The sequence below is a fragment of the Ananas comosus genome, linkage group 2, assembly GCF_001540865.1.
Source record: "Ananas comosus cultivar F153 linkage group 2, ASM154086v1, whole genome shotgun sequence".
In the NCBI taxonomy this organism is placed as follows: Eukaryota; Viridiplantae; Streptophyta; class Magnoliopsida; order Poales; family Bromeliaceae; genus Ananas; species Ananas comosus.
The window spans coordinates 14,755,996-14,775,180 of NC_033622.1; the positions used below are offsets into that span (position 1 = coordinate 14,755,996).

General features: G+C 39.5%; 4 protein-coding genes across 8 annotated transcripts; 1 reads left to right on the forward strand and 3 right to left on the reverse strand.

Moving 5' to 3' along the window:
- Window positions 495-6,790, reverse strand: LOC109705219 (DNA repair protein RAD4). 3 transcript variants are annotated; one of them, XM_020225962.1, is made up of 13 exons: window positions 6,583-6,790; window positions 6,318-6,436; window positions 5,609-5,908; window positions 5,416-5,508; window positions 4,871-4,933; window positions 4,644-4,745; window positions 4,239-4,288; window positions 3,382-4,110; window positions 2,332-2,719; window positions 2,019-2,213; window positions 1,791-1,943; window positions 1,303-1,512; window positions 495-1,158 (listed from the first exon to the last, which is right to left on the reverse strand). In XM_020225962.1, the coding sequence occupies exons 1-13, from the start codon at window positions 6,767-6,769 to the stop codon at window positions 784-786; spliced, it is 2,964 nt and encodes a 987-aa protein (XP_020081551.1). In that variant the 5' UTR covers window positions 6,770-6,790; the 3' UTR covers window positions 495-783. The 3 variants fall into 3 exon arrangements, with proteins under 3 accessions (XP_020081551.1, XP_020081549.1, XP_020081554.1); XM_020225960.1 differs by having other exon boundaries at window positions 4,841-4,933; window positions 6,583-6,789; XM_020225965.1 differs by having other exon boundaries at window positions 4,841-4,933; window positions 5,609-5,904; window positions 6,583-6,784.
- LOC109706611 (probable mannitol dehydrogenase) lies at window positions 7,990-11,326 on the forward strand. The gene is made up of 5 exons (XM_020227554.1): window positions 7,990-8,269; window positions 8,582-8,695; window positions 10,170-10,683; window positions 10,758-10,911; window positions 10,992-11,326. Exons 1-5 carry the CDS (start codon window positions 8,199-8,201, stop codon window positions 11,192-11,194), a joined length of 1,056 nt encoding a protein of 351 aa, XP_020083143.1. The 5' UTR covers window positions 7,990-8,198; the 3' UTR covers window positions 11,195-11,326.
- On the reverse strand, window positions 11,211-16,066 carry LOC109706609 (E3 ubiquitin protein ligase RIE1-like). Of its 3 annotated transcripts, XR_002215261.1 has the most exons (6): window positions 15,308-16,018; window positions 13,401-13,520; window positions 12,606-12,738; window positions 12,348-12,506; window positions 11,619-11,894; window positions 11,211-11,419 (listed from the first exon to the last, which is right to left on the reverse strand). XR_002215261.1 is itself a non-coding variant. In XM_020227552.1 (5 exons), the coding sequence occupies exons 1-5, from the start codon at window positions 15,829-15,831 to the stop codon at window positions 11,736-11,738; spliced, it is 1,095 nt and encodes a 364-aa protein (XP_020083141.1). In that variant the 5' UTR covers window positions 15,832-16,066; the 3' UTR covers window positions 11,427-11,735. The 3 variants fall into 3 exon arrangements, 2 of the variants coding, with proteins under 2 accessions (XP_020083141.1, XP_020083142.1); XM_020227552.1 differs by lacking the exon at window positions 11,211-11,419 and having other exon boundaries at window positions 11,427-11,894; window positions 15,308-16,066; XM_020227553.1 differs by lacking the exons at window positions 11,211-11,419; window positions 13,401-13,520 and having other exon boundaries at window positions 11,427-11,894; window positions 15,308-16,030.
- Window positions 18,180-18,653, reverse strand: LOC109728083 (U1 small nuclear ribonucleoprotein 70 kDa-like). Its single transcript, XM_020258382.1, has one exon. It carries the CDS (start codon window positions 18,651-18,653, stop codon window positions 18,180-18,182), a length of 474 nt encoding a protein of 157 aa, XP_020113971.1.

Sequence of the window (19,185 nt, forward strand, 5' to 3'; positions counted from 1 at the left end):
AAAATCTCTGTCGTTCGGAGAAATTCTGATCCAAACTGATTAAAAAACGCAACCGATTTTTTAATTCCTTTTCAACCTAAAATTGAACGCGTCGGATACGTTGACAGTAATAAAGTAAAATGACTAGGATAAATGCTAGATTAGATGGTTCCATTTGAATAGTGTTTAAGATTATATATCAGTACTTTCCAACAGTTGCGATCATAAACAAAAGATTCAGACCTCAAGCTCATATACTTTGGGCACATAATCCACTGAAATTCCTAGAATCTCGATATGCAATTCGTAAAACTTGTTTGTCAAGATATCTTGAGATACTACTGCCATTGGATGCAAGAGGTTTCGTCACCGATTTCTTTCCAGTCTATCTCAACCGTTAGTTTTCACATCTACAGACAGCAATGATTGATCCTGCCTTATATGGACGGTGACATCAACTGGAGTGCAGAAAATCTCCACCGACATTACCGTACCAAAAAGAGGCTAAACAACGCTGAGAATTAAGCAACCTTTGACCTTCGCAATAGAGTACATAATTTACGGACAATGCTTACCAACAGATCACAATGAGCGAGTATGGAACAGTCGTTACGGAGTTACATTGGAGAAAATTGAGATGGTGATCAGAACATCTCAAGCATTCTCTAGTTGGCCCCTAATCGACTCAAGAAATTGGGTAGGGCTACTGCTTGTTTCAATACTTACACAAAAGTGAAAATACAAAGCTTTCTTAGATGGCAAAATGGTGAATAACTATCATGATTTAACAAAACCCTTTGAGAGCTACAACTCCTCTACCTGGATGGAGAATCCACATGGGCACCTCTTTGTTCGCACAAATAGCTCTTCGTCAAAGCTTTGATTCTCTAAGGGAAATACATGCTCGTGATCGTGAGGAGACGTCAAAACTGGCTTTGCCTCTCGTACTGATCTTTCCTGTTGTCGGCTCGATCGAACACCTTGTTCGGAATGACTCTTCTCGCAATCGGTTCGATGAATATTCTCTTGGCCATGCAAAGATTTGGGATTCACATATGAATTCTTCAACCGTTGTCTTGTTACGATGGATGAAAGCAGCTGAAACCACCTTGAAAGAGCCTGTGTTTCATTTCGTTTCCTCTCTTCAGCTACTCTTCTTTCTTCTTCTTCTGCATAAACCTAGGAAAGAAAGAAAGGACAAAAAAAGAAAATCACAAGTTCAAACTTCACAGACAGATTATTCATCCAGAATGACCAAAGGACAGCATTTCATACAACTAAAATAGTAGTGTAGAAACCTTCATTCCTAGTTTCAACTTTTACCTCCAAGATTGCATCTTTGAACTCTCTGCAGACCACAATTCCCTCGAACATCGGAAAAGAACGGCCATTGCGAAATTCAAATCCAACCATGGCTGGTGCATAATCAATTTCAAGCCTCTTCACAACTGGAACTAGTCTGGGTAACCTCAAGTGTACTGTACCAGGTGGTAGACACTTTTCAGACCATACTTCAACTTGACCACGCTCATTCTAGAAATAATATACAGAAGTCAGCAAAGAGTTACTATTATGAAGAAGCAGGAAACCATTACAAAAATAAGATGAGGGTAACAGATGATGTAGCCGTTGATTCCATCCTTCTCAGTTTCTTAGCACTTTTGCTTTTCATTTAATAAGATATATCTATTGAGCGACAATAGAGAGAACTCCCAATGTATATACATATCTGTCAGAAATTTGCCACAAATACAATATTCAAGTAGCTTTACATGGAGGATGCTTTAAACAGAACATATAAAATATCGTACCTTAGGCACAATGCCATTTACAGCACGAGGCAGTTTTAATGGTTCCAGCTGCCACTTCCCATAGAGTTCTACGCTTGGTTCGCCTTTATCTTCTTCAAAAACACCAGGTTCGGATAACTGGATATTAAAATTCTTGGTTGAACGTTTCATTATCTGAGGAGAAATGCATAAATCATCATCATACAGAAGACTTTTCAAGTAATTTAATTAAACATTAAAATGCCAGACCTTTGCAGGTTCCTCACTTTCTCTAACTTGCAAGCCTTCTCGTAACCACTTTTGTCTTGTTTGTAGTGTCTGAACACAAGATCGAGGATAAACAGGATGCCCGGAACAATAACCAAGTACAGGACCTTTTGGATGAAGAATTTGATTCTTGGTAAGCCATCTTTCAATTGCGTACAGATGATGATTTCTATATGCCTAAATTGAACAAAATCAACACCAAAATATGTAAAATTAGTTGTATTAAAATATATTATATTTACAAGGAAAGTCAACAAGGTAAAATATGTTATACTAAAGTCTGTTACTGTAATACCAATTGATTGGTAGGAAGAGGCTCAGTTAGAGCCCTGGTTTCAAGTTCCATATCTTCTTGATAATTTCGACATGAGATCCCATGGTTGTGAGATGGACATACTGACTTGATAAGCCGCTCAGATGATTCTGCACCAAATTCACTAGCCAATTTGACACTTTGTGCACAATCTTTAGTATTGTTAGGGTCTTCAGAATCCATTATAGGAGGACAGGGCGCTACAGATACCTTTTCCTCTACAGTCGATGGAAGTTTTTCTTGAAATGCTTCTAAATGAACCATTGCACTGGTTGCACTTGATTCCAACTCTTTCAACGGTGCCAACACCCTATCCCACCATTGTGGATTTACCCTCTTTGGAGCAATCTTATACCACTGCATGCAATACCTAGAAATTTTGGAAAGTAAAACTCTACTGATCATGAAAAAGCATTTTGTTTTAACATATTAATACCATCTTTTGTGTTGGAAAATGTGACATAGGAAACAGAATCAATCAGACAACATTCTAATGAAGTGATATCAAGTTCTAAACTAACTATTTGTAAAAACAAAATTGACGTGATACCGATCCATATCAGTAATGTATGCTGTAACATGTGAAGAAGTAGAAATTGAAATGTAGTGAAATTCTAATCAGGCCATGCTTTCTCATGTAACCACTATAACTCTGATAACACCATGTCTCTCTGTTCAATTCATCCCATCACCTAACAATATTCAATCAAACTCTATAATCATAGTCACCTACAAAAAGATTGTCAGATCTCTGAGGATCAACTTTAGAAACACTTCATACTATGGTCTGGATACCATAATAATCTGTACTCGAGTGGTGTAGACTCGTAGATTTAACATTCATTAGTGGAATAGATAGCAAAAAAGTTCGCAAATAAGTATATTGTAGATAATTAATGAAAAAATTGTAAAATTTTTATTTTAGGTTTTCAATTTGTAACTACGTCAATTCGGCGTATATGCTAATCTACGAAAATTTTCCCGTACAAAACATGAATAAAGCATTAAACATCAGTAAATAAAAGGACAAACCTGCGTGTCACATCTTTAGCACCCTGTCCAGCAAAAGCAACAACATATTTTAAAGGCTTTCTGCAAGCAGCAGAAGCAGCTTCTACTTTGTCCTCACCGTCAATAATACCATTTACAGCATCAACATGCACCCATCTTCCAGTTAATGTCTCCCCATTACAATAGACCTCCGCCCAGTATAAAGGAGGACCTGCTCTTCTCGACCAAACTGCATTCGAGCTACTGTATTTCAAAGGTTCTCCATCTTTACATTGCTTCAATCTCTTCAATGGCGGAGTTAGAGAGTGTAAGCTGTTATTCGAATCATCTATCTTTAAACCTTGTTTATTATCTCGTGTTGCTGTCGCTGCAGTGGCTGAGAGAGCCATTTCCATCTGCAACTCAAACTCTAGGTCCCCCCTTTTTTTTGGTCCTTCAGAACATTTTGACTCAGAAGCACAGCTTCCATCTTGTAAATTATCGCCTGTTAAACCTTTAAGCAAATTCTTCTTGCAGATTGGCGTGCCCTCCTTTTTGCCACACTTGTCTCTTAGCAAAGCCCCAGTAGTTGTATCATTTATTGGATCACCCGGATTAGGAACAGGAGATAGAGTACCAACCAGATTAGTGCTGTTCATAGTGGCAAGAGAAGAAGATACTCTTGTGTCTAGTCTAAGAACATCTAGATCCGAGATTCCAGATAGATCTGAATCTGGCTTGAGGGAAGCCACATCAAGGATGGAAACAAACCTAGAAATCAAGATAAGCTAAGACTATTATGATTTACAACCAGGAAAGGAAAAAGACACAAACAAAACAAAAGGATAAAAAAATCATAATATATTTCTCATTCTGGACTAAAGAACAAGCCTCCATACCTTGTTGTCAAATTGAGGGCCCTAAGTAACGCCACTGAGAGTGCAGCAACCTGTATTACAAATATTTAACTGCAATCATATTAACATGCCCAGCTTCTAAAAGAGACGATCATAAGCAATCAAATAAAGAGAAAATAGAGAGAACATTTATCAAAAGTTAAGCCTAATGAATTAATTTGACGAATTGCTTAAAGAGCAACTCATACTATTGCATATAAAACATGTATGAAAAACAACAGGGACGAAAACAGGTAGAATTACATTCACATTTGCCATGCATCCAAAAAATGCTAGATAAGTATCCTATCTATAAACTTAAATGTCCATCTAGTTATTTAGCTAAATAAATGAAAACTCTTAAGCACCAAAAAAATTGCAAAAACCAGTAAATAAGATGTAACATACCTCTTCAGTAGTCCCTTCATGAGTTTGAAGAGCAAAGACAAGGTTGGATTCAAATGATCCCCTATCAACACTTTGTGTTGATATATGGAAATTGCTACGAAACTGCAGAAAGAAGCATATACTAGTTATAAAAGGAAAGAAAGACTTGAACATGGAAAGAGTGTCTTAATGTATAGCATTTCAAACGCATTAGATACCCAATTTACAAGAGAGCCAAGCTTATTAGCTGTCAATTTTGGAACTTCCGCAATCTTCAGTAAGTTAGATGGTAGAAGAGAAAGTATGGATGCCTGCAGAGAAATGGAAGCTTTAAAAAGTTTGAATAAACTGATCTTTTTATGAGACAGTGAACAAGATAGTACATAATAATAACTGGAGTTAAATTCAGCATGTCATAGACATGAAGGTGTAGAAGTTCATCAGTCTTGCTACTAATAATAATAATAAACTCAGGTTTGATCGCATTGTGGTCCCCCAAGATTCATAAAGGAGGTCCGACAAATTTCCCTCTACATCTTCCTATTAGTACAACCTGCTTAATATTGTTCAAAATAGATTTAGCATCTATTGATTAATGAACCATCTAGTTATCAAAACAAGCCAATGCACAGGATATAAAAGCTACGGAGACTGCAAGATCCATTTTAAAAAAAGAAACTGATTATCAAATAATCAATTGGTTGAGGAGCAGTGATTCTACAAAATAAACATTATGAGAATCATAAAAGAGAGATGATCGATTGGACTTCACCATGTATTAATGTAAATGCACCTGAATGAGAGGGTCATCACAAGCCTTGTCGACTACCCTACCCCGTGCAAGCAGACACAACAAATGAACTTTGTGCACTAGCTCTGCTAGCTCCTGAAAATATCGCGAACCAAGTTAATCTGGCACATTTGTTGGGCGAAGCAATCATCCCACCATATTCTTAGGTAAAGCAATGCCAGCTTCAGTAACTTACCTTTTCTTCAGCAGAAACCCTTCGGTTGATCTTCCTCTCAGCAGGAGATGGCAAGCCAGTAAATTCAACAATCACATCCTTTCCAAGATCATGCGAGAAACCTTCTCTGCAGTCTGAAGTAGAAACAATACCCTCCTCCCAGTCCATCTCACTTGCATCAAAATGACCACTTGCCGCCTCTTCTCTTCCCGTCAGCGTACTTTCCTTTGTATTTCTCATACCACATCCTTTCACAGAGACATCGCGACTAACCACTGCCTTAGCTTTTCCTTTGCGATTGTTTTTGAGTGACTCATCTACCTTAAACAGAATAACACAAAAGTTACTAAAAAATGTATCAACTTTTGTCAATATTCCTTACGCCCTCGTGCCCATTACATATTTCACAGTTCGCCAAAAGTTTGAAAGGGTTCTTTTTCACTCTCTTCAGATCATTGCAGACTCCAAGAACCACCATAAAGAGCACCACGGAGTAAACAATTATAGACACAAATATCACAATAGCTAAAGAAATTGATATGTGCTTATACACATCAACTTCACTTCCAAAACCTAATATTTCTCACCTCAAGAACAAATAGATGGCATCAAGAATTAGGAAAATTATCAACTGCAAGTGCTGTAAATCAGCTGATATTTCATCTAAACGACGCTAACACATCAAAGATTACACCTTTTCTCGTAAAAGAAAATAAAAGAAAAAGGTAACCTTGTTTTCAGAGTCGGCGTTCTCCATTAACGAATCAATTTCTCGCCACCGTTTCGCGCCCGACTCTTCACGCGCGGTTCCCCGTTTCGCGACCCTATCCACACTCTCTTCCGACATTGCTTCAAGAACACATAGAACCCAAAAAAAAAACCTCAAAAATTGTTGGGGNCGGGAAATTAGAACCAATTTCTATTTTTTTTTCCTCTTTTTTTCTGCGGAATTAAAAGAGAGTGACAGAGAGTTAGGGTTCTAATTGAGTACTCACCGGATAGATTTTGTGGAGATCGTTTGGATTGGTTCCTCGTTCGCATGGCGTTTTCTCTCACGCTCGAACGGGGAAGAGAGAAAGAGGAGGGAAAAGTGGGGAGAACCCTCGGATGTTCGGTGATGGTTTGGTTCGGGCGATGCAACCGTAACGGAGCACAAGGGCACGTTTGGTGAATTACTAACATAATCTAACCGAGCGGTGCAGTCGCCGACGCGTCAGCGCGAACGTTCGGTCGTGATTTATCTTGGGGGCGCATCTGACGGTTGTAACTTGTAAGTGGTGGCGAGGAATTAGAGTTTCCGTGTAGGTCACTACAGCATGTTTAGTTCATATATAAGTTAAAACTTTGGTGCAAGCACATTACCGCTTGAGATTTAGGCAACAATTTGGTTGTTTCCTTGGTGCACTTGTGAGTTCATGAGATCGATTGTATGCGTGCATATTGGTCTGAGTGAAATGTGGATTTCGACGGCATAATCTAACGAACGATAGTTCCCAGTGCGGTGGATCGTGCACTTCGGCTTATGAGCTTAAGAAAACCAAACACCAAACACGCGGTAACTCGATTTCTTTCTTGTTCTTTGTTTCATCACATTTGCTCGGTTTACACCAAACCTCTGCTTGTGGTCGGCCCACCGTAAACCAACTTCTCGTATTGATGGAAGTCGCAGCATCGCCCAACCATCCCCGATGTTGACTTCGCCAAATTCGTGGGTTCCAAAGGGCTACACTTGGGACAATCCAAGCCGCTACTTATCTTCTTTGTCAATTAAAACGCGGAGATCTAAATCATTTATTTACTCTCCCATTTTATTCTGGGCCCCTCTTATCCGCATTGAAAGATGCTGCACTGCGATGGGGAAGATGCAGCTACTTAATAGTGCTTCCACCGAGCCCACCTCATTATCTTCAGTACTACCACAAAATAAAAATCTTCGAGACCGATCATGTCACCGTAGAAAAGCTACGACAGATGCGTTGAGCACGACACGCGACCGAGAGCCAATGAAATTTAGAGATCAGAAAATTTCATTAATTTTTGTATTGGTTCTGGTTCTACTTAGATTTCTTTTATCGGTGGCGGTCGATTCTTGCGAGGTTGACTTGTGTGGGCCCATGTGTCAGTTTTTGTAGTGAACTACGACCATTGGATGGAAGATTGTTTTTTTTTTTTTAATATACATATTCTGCACGGACCATGGTCCCACATCTTATAAACTCAAGTATGGTAGAATTTTTACATCATATTTCAAAAATATATATATTATAATTTTTTACAAGTAAGAATAATAGTCGGATTTAATGTTATTGATTTTCGTACTACTCTGATCCCTTCTAAAAGCTAATATTGTTAATTTCAAAGCTCAAAATACTAAAAAACGAACAATCATCAATTTACTCACAGCTTTTAGTGTAGCTTGGTGGACCATGTTCATGCATTAATTTTTTAGGCCCGCTGCCAGAGTGCCCATGCGTCTCTTCCCGCAAATATCTATTTTAAGAGGAGCCGCGTGCTTTGTGTGGGAGATCTGAGAGAGATACTTTTATTTTAGAGAGAGAGAGAGAGAGAGAGAGAGAGAGAGAGGTGGGGGGTAAAGAAGAAGAAGAAGAAGATGGATCCGGCGTTGGGGTGGGCTGCGAGAGACGCTTCCGGTGTTCTCTCTCCCTTTTCTTTTTCAAGAAGGTTCCCTGATCCTCTCTCTCTCTCTCTCTCTCTCTCTCTCTCTCTCTCGATCTTGATCTGTTTTAGATGGCTTGAGATGAACAGGTTTCTTCCTGAAAGAAGAGCACCTGAACCCTTTTTCTTTCTCTGCTTTGTCTCGTTTCCTTTTCTTCTTTTTTTTTTTCTGTTTGATGATTCTAAGCTGATCCAGAGGAAAAGAGTGTTGTTGCCAATTGAGCGCTTGATTACGTGAAGTGTTTCATTCTTTTATCTGTGACACAAACTCATAAATCACATCCAAGGAGTTGCGCTGATCTTCTGATTGTTATGTAGGCCCGGAGGGGAGGATGATGTTACTATAAAGATACTCTATTGCGGGATATGCCACACCGATCTTCACATCATTAAGAATGACTGGGGGAATGCCGCATACCCTGTCGTCCCTGGGTACGCACGCAAATGCTTTTAACTCTCTCTATCTCTGTATCGTTCGATCGCTTGGCATGTATTCGTGTTGTTAGCCTTTCCCCTTCGTATTAATCATTTTTCAATCCTTAAAAATAGTTAGATCCGGTGAAACGGTCACGGTTAACTTCATTAAACTAAGCATTCGGCATTGTTCGAGCACTTGGAACATCTCAGGCTCAAATGATTGGCCGATTTGCAAAGTCAAAGCACAAGAAGCTCAAGATGTGAAAGCCCACATCCATAAGAGCGCGGCAATTCGAGTAGGTGATAGGAAAAGAGCTAGTCAGTGACCAAAATTTAATGATAAGGAAAGATCAAAGAACAATTTTGTTTAGCACTGGACGAGCTTAAAATAGCTTGCGTGATGAAAACGGATTCCTATGATGGATTTGACGCAGTTCCTTTTAGGATAATAGAATCTAGTGTTGAATAAAGATTGAGTTCATGAGTTGATTGAGTTGTTTCTTAGTCTAAATTATACTCATTTTAGGTTTAAGTATGATTAGTAAGTTGTTACAAATAGCCTTACTAGTTCAATAATGTTTACATGGTTTCGATGATACTTCAAGTTCAAGAGACTCTTGTGGAGTGCCTCTGATTCTTGAAGCTCATTATGGGTTTACAATATCAAGAGGAATGTGTTGTTATAAGGTGCCATTGAGGATAAATGGATCCATTATTATCCACTAGAGGGGTGAATGTCTCTGTGAACTATGCTAGTAAACAGGGACTTTGTCATAGTGTTTGCTAGTTTGAGTATTTCTTGCTGTTGAATTGAACCTTATACATGATATATTTGTACATCTAGAGAGAGTAATACTTTGTGCACAGCATTCTACGTGCGCGTGGTCTATTGCTTTGTGAACTAGAAGACTATGGGCAGTCGAAAGGGTCGGCGAGCCCACACCCCCATTTTCACTTATCAAAGCACCCAATTTTTCTATACTAACGTAGAATATTGTGGGTATAGTATAATTAGAGAGACTTGGTGAGACGTGAGAGTCAAGTACCCAGAATAAAGGCCTCTTAATGCTAGTACAATTGGTCGGGACATTCACCCCTCTAGTGGGTAATCACGAGTTCATCTTTTAGTTACATTTTGTGTTTCTTTACAGTACAAATATTAGATGTAAACTGTATTTCAGAGTGGATGAGAAACCGAAAACCTCATGATAGTAAGATACTAGAATGACATGGCTTAGCGAAAATCCTGCGAGTTTCTTGTTGCTGCTACTGAAAGATTAAGTTGCTACCATTTCCCTGTTTACTTCCTATTTGAGATGAATAGTACCAAATATTCAAATGTGAGTGAAACTGATGGCAGCAGCAAGAGCTTTGCTATCCAAAACAAGAAAATGCTTTCACTTGAAAAAAAAAAAGAAAAAATCACTTGATCTTGGTTTCTTCTTTTTCTGAGATGTGCTTCTTATTCACCTCGCTTTCTTTGTTGCAGGCACGAGATAGTGGGGATCGTGACTGGTGTGGGATCCAATGTAGACAAGTTTAAAGTTGGGGAGAAGGTTGGCGTGGGCTACATGGTCGACTCATGCCTTTCGTGTGACAGTTGCGAGCAGGATTACGAAAACTATTGCGACAAGGTCGTAAACACATCAAATGGCATCTTCAGCGACGGTACAAAAACTTATGGTGGATTCTCTGATGCAATTGTTGTAAAAGAGCGTTTCGTGGTTCACATACCAGAGAGCTTGCCTCTGGACAAGACTGCGCCGTTACTCTGTGCCGGGGTCACCGTATACAGCCCGATGAAGTATTTTGGGCTCAACGAGTCAGGTAAGCATTTAGGGGTGGTCGGTCTCGGCGGGCTTGGGCATTTGGCTGTAAAGTTTGGCAAGGCCTTCGGGATGAAAGTTACGGTGATAAGCGGCTCGCCTAGCAAGGAGAAAGAAGCAATTGAGCACTTGGGAGCTGATTCATTCTTGGTTAGCCGCAACCCTGAGCAAATGCAGGTAAAGAAAGAAAGATGATTGAATTTTTGTTCTACATTCCAGTGCGATTTTTGACATGCTAAAGACCCTCTTAGGCTGCGAGAAGCACCATGGATGGTATCATCAATACCGTCTCTGCCTTCCACCCAATTTTGCCCTTGATCTCCCTGCTGAAGGTACACGGAAAGATGATAATGTTGGGTGGTCCAAATAAGCCATTGGAACTCTATTCTTATTCTCTAATCCAAGGCAAGTACCAGACTCATACCCTTTTGGTGTTTATTTAGGATCAGAGTTTGCAAATAGTGATAGATATAAATCTTTGCTAGGTGGGAAGATGGTGGCTGGGAGCTGCATTGGAGGAATGAAAGATACTCAAGAAATGATTGAGTTTGCTGGGAAGCATAACATAACTGCAGAGGCGGAGGTTGTCGGAATGGAATACGTGAACACCGCGATGGACCGACTTGCCGCTGGCGATGTGAGATATCGATTCGTAATCGATGTGGCGAACACTTTGGTTGCAACTTAACCAGTTGGAGTAGAGGAATTTTAACTGGTAGATGAGATTATGTCACGGACATTGGACGCCGTTGACCAATAATGATCAGTTGGAACACTGAGGTGCTTGAATAAATCAGTTACAGAAATTTCAACCCTCTTCTTTCCCCTACTTTTTCTTTTATGAGAGAGAAAACCTCAGCACTAGACTTTCTTCTGCATAGGCCCAATTGTCTAAATTTAGCGAGTCATATACCTGAAAGTAGAGAACAATTCAATCCTTCATTTAGATCAAACCTTTATAAGCAATAAAATGTATGAATTTTACAAAAATAACAAATGCTGAAAAGAAAAGCCAAGCCATATTTGTACAGCACTAACAACAAAAACCAGAACGAAATATTCATCGATATCTAGTAACACAATCGAATAGGAGAGGATGCACATCAGCTCACCAAGCAAAGAGAACGCAGATTCACAACCTTTCAAGCGACTGATCCCCGAATAGCTTCTTGAAGGAGCTGCAACACATTCGAGGTTCTTTTATGTTCATAGCAGAACTGGAACAATAATTATGCATCAGTTCCCTTGAGGATATTATACTTGCAAAGGGGGCAGATCGCATTTATCCGAAGCCATTTTACAATGCATGTGGAATGGAAGTGATGGTTGCAGGGAAATGCATGGATCTCTACTCCATCTTCATATGGCGTAAGACATATGCAACATTCCTGAAAACAGGGATTTGAAGAAGAGAAGAGCAGTGAGTTAGAGAAAAACCAACATAAAAGTTCTCAGCTCATCCTGAAAAGGAACAAGGGCCACCAGGCCGCCACTTTTCAGCGATGTGGCCACTGTGATAAGAATACGGTCATTGTTGCAAGTTGAACGTCTAAGGCACAAGACACAATCAACGTGTTGTCGTACTTGCCCAGTAAGAATTTCCTGTTCCCTCTAGGAATAAGAAATAAGTTTTTGTTTCTTTCAGGCAGCATTACGATATAAATGATAACATGCTGAAGCATGAATTCAAGAAGGAAAAAAAAAAAAAAAATTGTGCACTTATCAAATAGGAACTTTCACTTGTTTAAGGGAATACATGCAGATATGAATTTCGAAGTGTTACGTCATTAAAAAAGGTATTATGAAAGAAACAACCAGAAACAAAGAAAGAAGCTACTCACGGCATCCTCACGTGGCAGAATGCGTTGCCTCCTTGAAGTTCCAGTGCTGTCAGGAATGGGAATCATCACTCCTTCATCACTTGTCTTCTGCCCATTCTCCGAAGGCTCGGCATATCTGTATCTCGGGAGAATGCTTATGTCCGCATCTGATGCACCTTCCTATATTTCAATGACAAATAAAACCAACAATAAGTGATAACGACAAAGCTCCTGTAAAGTATTTTCTCCTGGTTGACCACTGCGACTTCTTGTTCTTACCTGCCCCACCACAGCATAAAGAATTGCAATAATACAAGGCAAACAGCAGCAAAGAGCGATTCCAATCACGCAGGCCAAAGCCACACAAAAGATGGCAAAGCATACATCGAATGCGAGAAAAACTACAGTCAACCTGCAAAAAGCCACCATGGATAACAGAGACTGTTTATGGGCATATCATAGATACTAGATTACACAGGCTATTAACATACAAAAAGTTCAGTTTGATCACAAGGTTAACGATAATATGGATCAGCAAAATAAGTTGACATGATAATAATATCTGAGAAACAAATACAATATAAGTTACCTTGAAGTATCTTAGTCACCTATGGTTCAAGAATTGAGAAAGAGTATTAATAGAAAAATCAAGAAAGAGTATTTAGCCAGTTAAGGAGTTGTGACGATTCTCTGAACTTAGCATAAGTATCAAATGCTGACAAAACAACTGAAGAGATCTACATTATGCATTGATGTGACAATTAGATCCGTGAACTTGCATTTGCATCTAGAATCCAAGGTCAGTCAGAGGAAAGAAGGGGTACATCAGTCAAATGACAATGTTTCCACTGAAAAACTGGAGAATAATTGCTGGAAAAAACTCGAGAGATTTTAGTTATTGTAACAAGTTAGCTAACAATTCAGTAGCTTTAAGACACTCAAACGTGAATCTAAGATAACTAAAATTTAAAACATGTTTCACAGAGGATAAAAAAAAGATTTTACTAAATGATTAAATTATTGTTGTCAGTCAGCATGGCAAAAGAAATTTATCATAAAATAGTGATGCTATACCAGTAGAGTCTTGGAGCATTTTGCACCAGTGCTTCACCACCAGAGACAACCCAATAAAAACCAATTAGCCACCACAGAATGGATGCCATGGTATTAATAGATTCACATCGTTTGGAGAAACTGAACACCAATAACCATTAGTTACCAGAGGCAAAGAAGTTTAAAACAAAAGTAAGTTGAACTATAACGACGTGTTTGGCATTGTTTTCAGTCTGTCATTATTTACTTTGCTTACCACTAAACTTATTCAATATCAATTGCTGTTTTGACTCTGAAGAGAAAATGGTCCAGTATTACCAGTAGAAACTTATAAATAGATTTTTTTTTTAAAAAAAATAAGGGTGACTTTCCAAAGAAACCATAATTATAAAAATAACAAAGAGTGAAAGTCAACATAACTTTAAACTCAAATTCTTTTTAAAAACATTAAAAACAGTAAACGATGCCAAACACAACAAATACCGCTAAAAACATGTCATTTCTGAGCTACCGAAAATTTAATGAGATAACATCTTTCCGTATAAAAGATCGAGACATTTCATCTTAACATCACAAATTAATATATTTCCTGAGATGACTCTTTCTGCTGCCGTAATAATTGATAAACCATAGTTAAGATGTCTGCTAACAAGAGATGACTTTCGGATGATCAGATCACATTCATGACTATGGCATTTTATATGGTGTAAATCTGTACTGGCTGATTAGCTTGCAGTGTTCCAATAATATGATGGCTATCAGCAAGCACATGCTTGCTCAAACATATAAATTTATAGGCGCATACATGTGGAATTATCCCAACATCTATTCGGAATTATCCCAATATTCCTAGCAGGGAAAAATATAACACAGAAATAATCATAACATCAAATTGGAAAGAACTTTACATCTAGTTTAAATGAATGGATCCTTTTTAAGCTAAACTAGCATTTTAAATTAAAAAAAAGAAAAACAATCAAGATAATGATGACTCTGTCAATTCAAAACCATAACGAATTACAACTTGCATACCATGTAATACAGCCGACATTCTATTCTACAGTCTAGCCAAAGTATGAACTGCAGGTGATTTTGTTCTCGATGCATGTTTGGTTCACGAATGGAATGAAAATAGAAAATAAAATTGGATTGCATTGGAACGGAAAATCGAACAACGAATAATCCAAAAATGTTTGGTTCATTATTTGAATGGAAATTAGAATAGACAATTAGAACAACTAGGATTTTGAGAGAGAGTTTTGGTTAAAGGAGAGGAGGGTGATGAAGGGAGAGATATATGTAAGAGAAGGTTTTAAGTGGTTTACTTTAAAATGGGAAAATTTAAGATTCAAAGCCAGAATGAGCCATAAATGGATTGGACCATTTCCATTTCAAAGTGGAATGAGAATCAAAATATGATTCCTGTAAAACAAACAACAACTATAGAAATCAGGAAATCTCATTTCGATTTTAGAATCTAAAATAAGTGAACCAAACATACCCTAAGTTTCCACTCCAAGAGTTAATCAGAGTTAGCTTTTGAAATAAAAAAGGGCTCGTTGTCTACACAAAAGGTAACCCCACACAAATCAAAATTCTTCTCGATATTATTCATCTATACGTCCTCTCCGCTCTCATGATTTAAATGGTCAAAAAGCACATCAACTAACATAGCATTAACAAGAACAAAATTTCAATCCAAAATCATGAAGCCAAATTCAAAAATTACTCTTGCCCACATCCGTGAGACCTAATTGTTTAGCTTCCACATTATGCCCGAACTCAGAAAGGGGTTTCACTACTTCAAACTTGATCTCTTAATCCTAATAAACACCCCAAACAAATGAATCAAATAGAGAATAGAAGTCCAAATTTGTTACTGATCAACCAAAACTGCAGCTTGAAATCTAAATAGACAAATCCCATACCTGCTCCTTCGCGCGCCCGCTGCTCCCGCCTCTTCCTCCTCATCCTCCCCGCTGTTCTCTCCCTCCGCCGCCCCCGACCCCTCCCCAGCCCTACCGCCGGCGACGCCGCCGCCCTCCTCCAACCTGCGCCGCTCCGTCGCGGTCCTCCTCCGGCGATACTCGGCCAAGACGAGCGCGACGTGGATCGCGCACTGGAGCGCGTACCCGGCGATCCAGATGCGGAGCGGGGTGGTGGGGCGCTCGCGCACGGTGACGGCGAGCACGGCGGCGGCGGCGACGGCGAAGGCCATGTTCCAGGCGACGTCGAGCGTGACGACGACGCGGGAGTAGGCCCACTCGGCGCGGCGTTCCTCCAGCTGGAGCGCCGCCGCCTCGCGCACCAGCATCGAGGGGCCGCGCCGCCCCGCCGCCCCGCCCACGATCGCCGCCAGCCGGCTCGGCCGCGCCGCCTGCTCCGGCGAGCCTCGGCTCGGCCGCAGCAGCGGCTCCGCCGACGCCGATGCGGTCGACGCTTCCTCTTCCATCCCACCTCGGTCTCTCTCTCTCTCTCTATCTCGTCTCTTCCTCTTATTTCTCTTTTTTTTTTTCTCTTTTTTTAAAAAACTTTAATTCTTTTCCTATTTTTCTTAAAAAGACAAACTAAAATCCATTAAAGTAGTGAACAAACTAATAATGAAAGGTTTTATTTCCTTACATAAAAAATAAAAAAAAAAATTATTCAGCATAAAAATACTGTTGGGGGGTTGTTGTGGGGTGAATGAAACGTAGTTACCTAAACAAAAAAAATACAACACCACAGTAATCTTGTATTAGATAATTTACAAGTCATACATGCTGTGTTTAATTATGCTGAGCTGAAGATTTTAACCAAATAGATACTAATAATAATGAGCTAAGTTAGATCAAAAAAAGGAAATTTTTCAAAGTTATTTATGTGACCAGCATATTAGTACAGTTACTAAGGTGTTACTAGTGTATTAGTAATAGACTAATTAAATGTTATACCAATCGGTACAGAAGAAATTTGTATTCCCTCGTGTTTTCTCTAGTACACTCGCTCTGAATGGTGGCATGATGGGAGACATTCTTGCTGTGTATTAATTCTTTTTTTTTTCTTTTTTTCTTTTTTTCTTTCTGAGGAATTGCCATAATTGATTTTGTATCAAAGCTGTGTGCGACTTCAGGTCCCTAAGCATAGGGGTGAGGAGTGTCCAGTGGTCCACACAAGATGACTCTTTATTTGCACAGAATTTTTCAGACTCTGCACAGAATTTTTCTGCAGTATGATAGAATTTATGGCTGTCCCCGAGTGGTCCAAACAAGTAGTAGATGGTGGAATCCAAATTTTCCATTGATTATCTCCCCTTGTTGGGTTTTTTACATATATATATATATATATATATATATATATATATATATATATATATATATATATATATATATATATATATATATATATATATTTTAAGGTGAGAAATAGGTTGGACATCAAACTGAGTTCTTTATAATTTTAACTTTAATTCCAATTACCATTACAGTAGGTCGATATCTTAACTTATTTCGTTCCAAAATAAATGCCCAGTATATCAAACAGAATGCTGGCCTTTTTTCCTTTTCACTATTTGGATTTAGTTTTCCTCGGAGACCATTTAAAAAGTAAGTCGTTTAATAGGCTAGACTAGCCACAAACATACAAGTTTGGTGAATTCAATACGAGAAGATGATTTTGTATGGGCCAGTTTATTGTGTGGGCCATTCATCCACATGTGTTGATGCTTGTGGGAATGGAGCAGGCCCAAACAGTCAAAAAGTGCGCCGCCGCAGCTAAGCTCGGCTCACAGCTTCATTTGGGTTTGCGGTAAGAAATTATAATACAAAAAAAATAATCTTTATCATAAATTGCATTGATTCGGTTAATATATCATCAATATGCATGGTTTCATCATTTCCGTATGAACTCATTTTAGTTCAACAGCGTTAGCCAGCCCTTAATACGAAATAGTCTATCGTAATTCGAAACTTCGTACCCGATATTTCAAAACTGTAACATACAAAATAAAAAAATAAATTGAGCTAAGAAAGCTCAGTGTGAGGGGTGGGTGAAGTAGGTACAGTGAAGTGAACTGCACGGGCAGTCCCAAATTAACAGGTCATTTTATGATTAAAAAACAGTTTTTTTTTTTTTTAAAAAAAAAAGTTATGACGTACTAAAGTGTGATTAATATGAAAATTGCAATAGCATATGTTGCATTCATTAATATAAAATGAAGAAGGCTCTAATCCAGTAATAATACAAGTTGTGTGATAATTAAATTCACAAAAAGGTCCGCCACCTTTTATGCAATTGCAATTGCAACTTGATCCAGTAATTTTACTACGTGTAATAATCATCACGGCCAGAGGACAAATTGACGACGCTCGATCTGCACCAAAGACGAGCATACAAAATAGATGATTCTCTTTGGTATAGATATATTATATATATATATATCCCAAAGAGAAGAAGACTCGTCACCACTCGTCACCACTCGCCACACAAGAAGAAGAAGAAGCATCCAAAATCTGGTTCACAAGTGTACAAACTTTGTCTCTACTCTCTACGCCAAAAAGCTGGGCGTGACACGTCCCTCGTTCTTAAGCATACAAAATATAAAACTCAGAAAATATATATATATATATATATGTTACATTAATATTCCTTTTTTTTATATGTATGTGAATATTTTTGTATTCATTCATGCATTTTGATATTTTGTTCGTCTCGATCCATACGTGGGGCCTGGTTAGATGATGATATACGTACATTAAAGATCAGAAGCTCAAATTAATTTACTCTACCGGATTGGATTGGATTAGATATTTAGATTAGAGATTATTTTACACGATCTTCGAGCGCCGCCGCTGCCCCACCAACGCCGTCGCCTCCACCGCCTCCGCCATCGCCCCGCATATCGTCGCCGCGTGGCGCCCCAGACACCGCCCTCCTCCGCCGCCGCCGCCGCCGCCGGCTCTCCTCGTCGCCCTCCGGCCGTCCGCCGCCTCCTTCGGCGCCGCCCCTCCGCCGCCGGCGCTCGCCGCGATGAGGCGCTCGAGCTCCCTGGTGATGCACTCGATCTCGTAGAGATCGAAGAGCGAGATCGAGCCGCGCGGCGGAGGCGGGGATTTCTTCCCGCCGGAGGGCGGAGGAGGGCTCGTGGGGGCGCGGCGCGCGCCCGTCGTGGATGGAGCCCCGCTGGTGCCAGGCCCACGCCGCGGCCTTCGCCAGCGCCATCTCGTCCCACTCCGCCTCCGACGCCGACGCCGACGCCGACGCCGACGACCTCCCCCTTCGCTTCTTCCGATCCATTAGTAGAGAGGGAGAGAGAGGGAGAGAGATAGCAATAGATGAATAATCAGTGAGAGAGAAGAAAAGGGTTTTTTTTGTTTATTTTTGGGGTGGGTTTGATAGGATAAATTGGAGGGGCCGAAACGAAGTCTCCTCGTCTTGATTGCTCTCATCAATAGGGAACAGAAGGTTCGCGCGTGGTGTTTTATTCAGTACGACCGCCACTTTGGTACGTTACGTGGAAAACGCACATGGTTCTGGGGTAAATTCCATCATCTTATATTTATTATTATTACTTTAAATTAAGTTGTAAACCCCACGCGGTTCTCACCCATTAAAAAAAAAATAATAATCTTTTTATTCTAGGAAGGCAGAGCAATTTTTCTCTTTCATTGTTAATATTCTAATTTCTGCACATAATATTTTTAATTTGTTTCAATTAAATTCGCCCTTAGCTTTTTATCCACAAGAACTTAATTTAGCCGGAATAAATATTACAAATCTAAATTACGCATTAATTGATATCCAACTAATTTTGTACATCAATAATTTC